This window comes from Molossus molossus, unplaced genomic scaffold (assembly GCF_014108415.1).
Source record: "Molossus molossus isolate mMolMol1 unplaced genomic scaffold, mMolMol1.p scaffold_m16_p_3, whole genome shotgun sequence".
NCBI lineage: Eukaryota > Metazoa > Chordata > Mammalia > Chiroptera > Molossidae > Molossus > Molossus molossus.
Window position 1 is genome coordinate 95953103 of NW_023425366.1, and position 9444 is coordinate 95962546.

General features: G+C 38.3%; 1 protein-coding gene across 4 annotated transcripts in view; it reads left to right on the plus strand.

Moving 5' to 3' along the window:
* The window catches only part of LOC118641936 (cytochrome P450 3A12-like), a 46780-nt gene extending 37922 nt beyond the window's left edge, over positions 1-8858 (plus strand). For 3 of the 4 annotated variants that reach the window (XM_036279590.1, XM_036279591.1, XM_036279592.1), the window contains 2 exons: positions 1841-2003; positions 8668-8858. In XM_036279590.1, the coding sequence (XP_036135483.1) occupies positions 1841-2003; positions 8668-8763 (259 nt within the window). In that variant the 3' untranslated portion in view covers positions 8764-8858. Of the gene's footprint in view, positions 1-59; positions 248-1840; positions 2004-8667 lie in introns of those variants that run through there. The other variant, XM_036279593.1, reaches the window with a different exon arrangement.
* Positions 8859-9444: the final 586 nt, after the last annotated feature.

Consider the following 9444-nt stretch of genomic DNA (forward strand, 5'->3'; position numbering starts at 1 on the left):
CTGTCATTCCCACATTCTGTTTTTCTTTTTTTTCTTCACATGGGCTGCTGTTCCTTTAGCATTATTGGGAGCGTGCAGGCTGACAACCTGAGAGTTCCTCATCCCTGATGATTTAAGCAGCCCCAAGAGAACAGAGGTGAACACAGGTCCCCTGGTGCTGTCTTTGGCTGCAGTCCCCTGCCAGCTTCTTCCTACTCTCAGTATTTGGTGACTTCCAAAGGAAAATCACCTGCTCTCTAAATGTTGAAGACACTCCCCCTAGGATGGTCTTCAGCATGTTCTTCTGGAAATTCAGAGCCAATGTCTAGTTTGGGGCACAGCTTGAACTCTAGAAAGAGCTGATGGTTCCCATTTAGTGTATTGGTGAGAAAAATTGAAATGAACTATTGAGGGCACTATATGTGGGATCTAGATTTTCATTAGCCCTACTATAAGATCCCTAATGGCAAGGACCCTCTCATTTGCCATGGTGTTCTTAGTTCTGGCTTATTGTCTACACATAGCACTTGTTGAAAGAAAAAGTTAGAGATTACCAAATCCTCTGTTTTCTGGACCAAGGGATTTCTGTGGTTCCTCCCCGCTCAGCAGTTTCCTCCCCTTGTAGCTTCATGGACATAAAACCAGAGATCACTGACTGTACTTCTCTTTGATCATTCAGAGAGTAACAGCTTACCATGTCAGGAAGTGGGAAAGGCAGTGAGCAATCCAAATTTTAAATGCCTATTACGAGAATTTTTGACATTTACACAAATATATGTGTATTTTATATATACAAATGTATTTTCTTTTTTTTTTTTTTTATCCTCACCCGAGGACATTTTTCCATTTTTTTACTCAGATAGAGTGGGAAGGAGAGAGAGGAAGAGAGAGAAACATCGATGTGAAAGGAACACATCGAGTGGCTGCCACCCACACGACCCAACCAGGGCAGGGTACAAACTGCAGCCATACAAATGCGTTTTCTAAAGACACAAGTTTGAGGAATACTTGTAATGCATCTATGTGTGCCCATCACATGCCTTACAGCCATCAACCTATGTCCACTGCTCCATCCACACGCCCCTTCGACCATCTTCCTGAATCCCATCTTGTGTTAAGGCACACCATCTCTAAATATTCCAATGTTCTCCAAAATATAAGCACTTTTTAAAAATACATAACCACAATGCCATGATCACTTTGCCAAATCCACATTTTTTCTTAAAATAATTAAATATTGAGGAATCAAATTTGAATAAAACATAGGCCTAACCTTCAAGCAATTTATAGCCTAGTGGAGATAGACAAGGATATCAGAGATTATATTAGAGTAGAGGAGCATCATATGCCCAGACAAGTAATCTGATTCAAACTATTCATTGGGAGAGAGAGGGACAGAAGAAGTAAAGGAAGGAGAAAAAAGAGAAGGGGATAAATAACTATTTAACTAAAGGGAAATATGATTCCTACTTCCTTCCTCCATAAACATGTGACCAACATGAGTTTGATGGAGGCAGGAACCTACTTTTTCTTCAATCAGTCTCATTCCCTACTTGCCCTTCAGAGTGTAAACATCTCAACACCCAGAATGTAATTTAGTGTTTAAAGAAAGATAAATGTTCCTTGAAATAGCATTTGTCATCTCTTCAATGAGACTGAAAGCTCCTATAGGGTAAAAGGAATTAAAAGGATCATTAGCTTAAAATTCTCACAGCAAAATAACCACAGCAGGATCTCACTAGCTAGCCCACAGTAGTATTCTGTATACTACTGGTTGAGAAGCCTAAGTAAGGACCACAATATGTAGCTCTTATGGTGTTTATGTTTTATTAATTGTTTTCATCTACTGTTGTGAAACCAGGTTCAGTAAGGAGAACAAGGACAGCATAAATCCTTACATATACACGCCTTTTGGAAGTGGACCTCGAAACTGCATTGGCATGAGGTTTGCTCTCATGAATATGAAACTTGCTATCGTCAGAGTTCTGCAGCACTTCTCCTTCAAACCTTGCAAAGAAACACAGGTCAGACACTTAACATGTTACCACTCTGCATAAATAATGCTTGATTGAGAGTTTTCTTAAACAGATGTGTATATATATATATGTACATTCATTGCTTAATAGTTTGTTCTGTTGGCCAAAGAATCTATTTGGAGTCATCAGTGACCGTTAAGATCCCAGTATACTAGAGTGCTAAGCCTTTGGCTTTATAAATTCCCAACTATAACGGTCATCTAGAGTCAATGCAGTTAGCATGACATGATAAAATAGAGTCTTTTCAGAAAAGTTTAAATTTGGTTTCAAGTCTACTGGAAGAAAGGGGAAGAACTGTGCAACTCCCTGAAGTACAGTGATAATAATTGGGGCATGACTTTTTTTTGTTTGTTTTAAATAAATTTATTTATTTTTGTTACGGATGTTTCTCATTTTCTCCCCACTGATTCCCCCCTACCGCTCCCTCCCCACCCTGTCCCCAGCTTTGTTGTTCATGTCCATTGTTCATGCATACATGCATATAAGTTCTGTGGTTTATCTCTCCCCCACAACCCCCTCTTCTGGGGATTGTCAGTCTGTACTCCACTTCCAAATCTCTGGAACTACCCCATTCCTCAGACTGTTAGATTCATTATATTCCACAAATAAGTGAGATCACATGATACTTGTCTTTCTCTGTTTGGCTTGTTTCGCTTAGGATAATACTTTCCAGGTTCCTCCATGTCATCTCAAAGGATAAGAGGTCTTTCTTTGTTACAGCTGCATAGTACCCCATTGTGTATATATATACAACAGTTTTTTATCCATTCCTCTAATGATGGACACCTGGGCTGTTTCCAGATCTTAGCTATTGTAAATAGTGCTGCTACAAACATGGGGTACATATATTCTTTCTGATTGGTGTTTCGGGTTTCTTAGGGTATATTCCTAGAAGTGGGATCACGAGGTCAAATGGAAGGTCAATTTTTAATTTTTTGAGGTAACACCATATTGTTTTCCATAGTGGCTGCACCAGTCTGCATTCTCACCAGCAGTGTACTAGAGTCCCCTTTTCTCCACACCCTGACCAACACTTGTTGTTTGATGACCAACACTTGTTGTTTTAATTTGCATCTCTCTGATGATTAGTGATGTTGAGCATTTCTTCATATGTCTCTTGGTTATTTGTATGTCCTGTTTGGAGAGGTGTCTATTCAGCTCCTCTGCCCATTTTTTAATTGGGTTCTTTGTCTTCCTTTTGTTGAGCTGTATGAGTACTCTATATATTTTGGAAATTACCCCATTGTCTGATATATCATTGGCAATTATGCTCTCCCATACAGTGGGTTGCCTTTCCATTTTGATGGTTGTTTCTTTTGATGTACAGAAGCTTTGAGTTTGATGTAGTACTATGTGTTCCTTTTCTCCTTTGTTTCTATTGCCTTAGGTGATGTATCAGTGAAAATTCTGCTGCATATAATGTCTGAAATTTTGATGCCTACAGTTTCTTCTAGTATTTTTATGGATTCATGAGTCACATTTATGTCTTTTATCCATTTTGAGTTTATTCTTGTGTAGGGTGTAAGTTGATGGTCTAGTTTCATTTTTCTGCATGTAGCTGTCCAATTTTCCCAGCACCATTTATTAAAGAGGCTGTTATTACTCCACTGTATGCTCTTGCCACCTTTGTCAAATATTAATTGAGTATATTGCCTTGGGTGCATTTCCGGGTTCTCAGTTCTTTTCCACTGGTCTATATGCCTGTTCTTGTGCCACTACCACGCTGTTTTGATTACAGTTGCTTTGTAGTATAACCTGAAATCTGGTAATGTGGTCCCTCCAACTTTGTTCTTCCTTTTCAAGATTGCTGTGGCTATTCGAGGTCTTTTTTGGTTCCACGTGAACGTTTGAAGTATTTTTTCTAGTTCTGTGAAGTATGTCATTGGTATTTTGATGGGGATTGCACTGAATTTATAGATTGCTCTGAGTAGTATGGATATTTTAATGATGTTAATTCTTCCAATCCATGAACAAGGTATGTGCTTCCACTTTTTTATATCATTCTCTATTTCTTTTTTCAATGACCTGTAGTTTTCTGAGAATAGGTCTTTTATTTCCTTGGTTAAGTTTATTCCTAGGTATCTGAATATATTTTGCTGCAATGGTAAATGGGATTGTTTTCTTAGTTTCTCTTTCTGTGAATTCATCATTAGTGTATAAGAATGCCATCGATTTGTTGACATTAATTTTGTATCCTGCTACTTTGCCAAACTCATTTATTAAGTCTAGTAAATTTTTTATCGAGTCTTTGGGGTTTTCTATGAATAGTATCATGTAATCTGCAAATAATGATAGTTGTACTGCCTCCTTTCCAATTTGCATCCCTTTTTCTTCCTGTCTGATTGCTGTGGCTAAGACTTCCAGTACTATGTTAATTAACAATGGCAAAAGTGGGCATCCTTGCCTTGTTCCTGTTCTTAAGGAAAATGCTTTTACTTTTTGCCCATTGAGTATGATGTTGGCTGTAGGTCTTTCATGTATGGCCTTTATTATGTCGAGATATGATCTCTCTATTCCCAGAATACTGAGCATTTTTATCAGAAATGGGTACTGGATGTTGTCGAATGCTTTTTTTAGCATCTACTAATATGATAATATGATTTTTATCTTTCATTTTGTTTATGTGCTGTATCACATTTATTAATTTGCAAATATTGTACCAGCCTTGCATCCCTGGGATGAATCCCACTTGGTCGTGGTGAAATATTTTTTTTATGTATTGCTGGATTCGATTTGCTAGTATTTTGTCCAGGATTTTGGCATCTATGTTCATCAGGGATATTGGCCTGTAGTTTTCTTTCTTTGTAGTGTCTTTTTCTGGTTTTGGATTTGAATTATGCTGGCCTCATAAAACGAGTTTGGAAGTCTTTCTTGTTCTTGAATTTTTTGAAATAGTTTGAGGAGAATGGGTATTAGTTCTTCTTTGAATGTTCGGTAAAATTACCCCGTGAAGCTGTCCTTGCCTGGGTCTTTGTTTGCTATGAGAATCTTGATTAAATCTTCAATTTCTTTTGTCGTTATTGGTCTGTTCAAGTTTTCTGTCTCTTCCCAGTCCAGTTTTGAGATACTATGTGTTTCTAAAATTTTTACATTTCACTTAGATTATCAAATTTGTTGCCATATAATTGTTCATAATATTTGTTAACAATCCTTTTTATTTCTGTGGTGTCAGTTATTATTTCTTCTCTTTCATTCGTGATTTTGTGTCTAGTTATGGTCTTCATTTTGAAATCTATTTTATCAAATATGAGTATTGCTACCGCTGCTTTTTTTTTCTTTTCTGTTTGCTTGATAGATTTTTTCCATCTCTTCACTTTCAACCTATGTGAGTCTTTTGTTGTGAGGTGGTTCTCTTGTAAACAACATATATGTGAGTCATGCTTTCTTATTCAATCAGCTACTCTGTCTTTTTATTGGAGCATTCAAACTATTCACATTTAAGGTGATAATTGATATGTACTTATTTATTGCCATTTTTGTTTAGTGTGGGTATATTTTTCTTCCTTTTTCTTTTACTAATTACAGCAGTGCTTTTAGCATACCTTGCAGTGCTGGTTTGGTGTTTATATATTCCCTTAGCCTTTTTTTTTGTCTGGGAAGCTCTTTATTTGACCTTGCTGGGTAGAGTAGTCTTGGATTCAGATCCTTGTTTTTCATGACATTGATTACTTCATGCCATTCCCTTCTGGCCTGTAGTGTTTCTGTTGAGTAGTCAGCTGAGAGCCTTATGGGGTTTCCTTTGTAGGTAATCAGTTGCTTATCTCATGCTGCCTTTAGGATTCTCTCTTTGTCTTTAATTTTTGGCATTTTAATGACTATGTGTCTTGGTGTTGGCCTGTATGGGTTCTTCTTACTTGGGGCTCTCTGTGCTTCTTGAACTTGAATACCTTCCTCCTTCACCAAGTTAGGCAAGTTTTCTGTCACTATTTCTTCAAACATATTCCCTAACCCTAGCCCATTTTCTTCTTCTTCAGGGACTCCTATGATGCAAATGTTATTATGTTTCCAGTTGTCCCACAGTTCTCTTAAGCTATTTTCCTGTTTTTAATTATTTTTACTTTTGGTTTTCTGATTGGTTGATTTTTTTCACCCTGTCTTCAAACTCACTGTTCTGGTCCTCTGCTTCCTCTACTCTGCTGCTTAGTGTTTTCAATGTGTTCTTTATTTCTGCTATGTCATTCTTCACCTGGGGAGCTCCACTACTGTACACCGGTCTGTGTTGACACAGAGTGTCCACTTGTCCGATGTTGCCAGGTGCACTGGTAGGCTCAGGTTGCTGGGCCCTAACTGCTCCCACTGCCTCCTTTTAGGGAAGACCTGGATCTTCCCAAATGGTGGGACCTCCCCATGGCACAGGGAGAAGCACCCTGAGGAGCTACTTCTTGTGGTAGCCGGCTGCTCCCATCCTCAGCACAGGGACTTTCTGCTTCGTGACTCTGCACTGGTCGAGTTTGGTTGTCCACCTTTATGTCCACTCAAACTCTCTCACACACCAGCTCACTCTCTCACACATTCACCCTCTCTCCAGTCCTGCCCGTCGCCATCTCTCTGGGTCATGACTTTTGAATGCTGCTCTTTTCCACCAGAATTTACAGAAGCTCTTGTGATAGTGGTTCTCAACCTCTGGCTATACAGTGAAATCAGCAGGGATTTTTAAATATCCTACGCCTAGGTCATTTCAAATTCTAAATAATTTATCCTGTGTGGCTTTATCATTATTATTATTACTATTATTATTATTATTATTATTTTGTATTCCTCACCTGAGGATATATTTCTATTTATCTTCTGATAGAGTGAGGGACAGAGAGAGAGAGAAAGAAACATTGACGTGAGAGGGACTCATCAACTGCTTGCCTCCCACACGACCCCGACCAGGGCCAGGGACGAACCACAACCGGGGTACATGCTCTTGACTGGAATCAGACGAGAATCATTGGTCTATGAAATGATGCTCTAGCTACTGAGCTAAACCAGCCAGGGCATCCTGTGTGGCTTTAAAAGCACCCCTTGAGTTCTCATGAGCAGCCAAGGTTTATTAAAGTATTTCTACCTGATGTAAGAACTCCCACAGTCATAGCCATCCTGGCTACTTGATACCTGCTTCTGGGAGCCATGTTGCAATCAATTTGAGTCCATTTACATCCTAATAAGAACTCTGTGATGTTCTTCTCACTCTTCTCCCATTCTGTTCTCATCCTTCAAATCCTAGTGAACTCCCAAAGCCCCTTCAGGAGCCTTCCCCATCTAGAGCCCATTCTTTCCTCAGCTCTGTTATCGCTACTGTAGAATGGTATCCATCAGTCATACCACTTAACCTAAAACTTTGTCCTTAAACCATCCAATGTGGTTCTCTATATTTTCTTTCTATCTAAGAATGTCTTAAACTCTAGCACCTCATTTTATTCCTTTCATAAATTCCCAGTGGCACCTTTCAGGAAATGCTTAAATGGTGATTTGTAGTTGATTTGGAGACCTTAGGACCTAATATTAAATTATTTAATTTGAAAAATTTAACAAATAACATTTGTAGTGTCCATTTTCTATGTGTGTTGGTCTGTGTACAGGGGAAATATATACATGCCATTTGAAATTATAAAATAGAAAGGTTTTTCATTAATAGGAAGATCTGGAATCTCTCCTCTGAAGAACATAAAGAACAATTGCCATTGATTCATGTCAAGCAAGGCCTTATATCTAGGAATCATGCATTTATTATGCAGCTCCTTTCCTTAAGTAGGCTTTCTCAGAGAAGAGGAGCAGGATGGAGATGGTTTCCATCTTATTTGTGGCTTTTGGCAACTGTGTAGCAGTCCTGCAAGTGTGTACAAATGGGGGACTCAGCCTACAGAGGAAGTGGGTTTCTGGCACACCTGGGGTGGGAAGACACTCCCTACAAGCTCCGAGTCATCTATGGCTGGTGCTCCTCAATCTCCATGACAATTTTCTTGCCCTTCAGTCAACCCAGATCAGAAGGTTACTGTGTTGGTAGCTCTCCCAACACTGAGGGAGTGAGTGGGTGAGAATAGAGCTAAAAAAAAAAAGTAGTTAAAACATTTAGGTCTTCAGAAGTTCACTATTTATACTACACTTGGGAGCCAGGAGATGTTAAAAACAGGCACAATGCTTCATAAAGACCTTTACTCATCAGGAAACTGTATGGCTTCCAAAGGGAGAGGTGACTAGACTCTTCAGACTTTAGAAGTCATGGATAATTCAAATAATTAAAATGTATAATACATACTCAGGATTGCCTTGCAAGTTCCAATATGCACAAAATTAATTCTATATGGCTTTTATTTTCTATATGGCTTTTTAAAATAGTTTTTCATAATGCCTAAGAATTGGATTTAAATTTTTAAAATGTATTCTTTTGCTTAAAATTTATACCAAAAATAAACACAAACCTACAAGATTTTGTCTCTGGTCTGGTAACAAATAGGTGCTAGATTGATATTTTCTTGAATGTATTAATGAATGTTTTCCTTAACCAGTCTTGAGACAGCTTACTAAATAAGCATATATATTGTGCTAAAAGTAATTTCTATATATTTAAAAAGCCTTAATTGTCCTCAATGTATGTCATCTACTTTGCTTCTTTTGCTAACAGTGTTTCATTAATTGGTTCTCATGTGGTGTTTAACATTTGCAGATCCCCCTGAAACTAGATTTTGAAGGAATTATTCAACCGGAAAAACCCATTGTTCTCAAGGCTGAGTTGAGAAACGAGACTGTAAGTGGAGCCTGACCTTCCGTAAAGACTTACACTTTATTCTTCAAAGGAGCTGTATTCCCTGACACCAGAGATCTAAATGTACTTTGTGAATAAAACCCAGAAATAAAGATGGGCTTCAAGCTCTATCCAGTTTGGCTCAGCGGTTAGAGTGTCAGCCTGGGGGCCAGAGAGTCCTGGGTTTAGTTCCTGCTAAGGGCATATATCTTGGTTGCAGTTTGTCCCCGACCCTGGTTGGGGTCGTGAGGGTGGCAACTACTCGATGTGTCCCTTTGACATAGATGTTTCTCTCTCTCTCTCTCTCTCTCTCTCTCCCTCTCGTTCCCTCCCACTCTATATGAACAAAAAAAGAAAAAATGTCCTCAAGTGAGGATAAAAAATTTTTTTAAAAGATGGGCTTCACCTACTGCACTTGATGAATGACTAGGGAGTCTGTACATTCATTGAGTTTTCTCAGTATCTATACAGAATATTATATATTGTGTAATATAAGGGAGGTGACTAAATAAGTGTCAGATATGTAGACCCAGCTTACTGTGTTCTTATTATACTCTTTCTATCTATCCCCACTAAGTACCATTTACTTCCTAAGCACTAACCAAGAATACAAATTTCTCTATGATTTTATCAACAAACTTTAATAAAAACAAGAATTATTGTAGTAACAGCAGTTTTATTTTGAATATCATGTTTTAT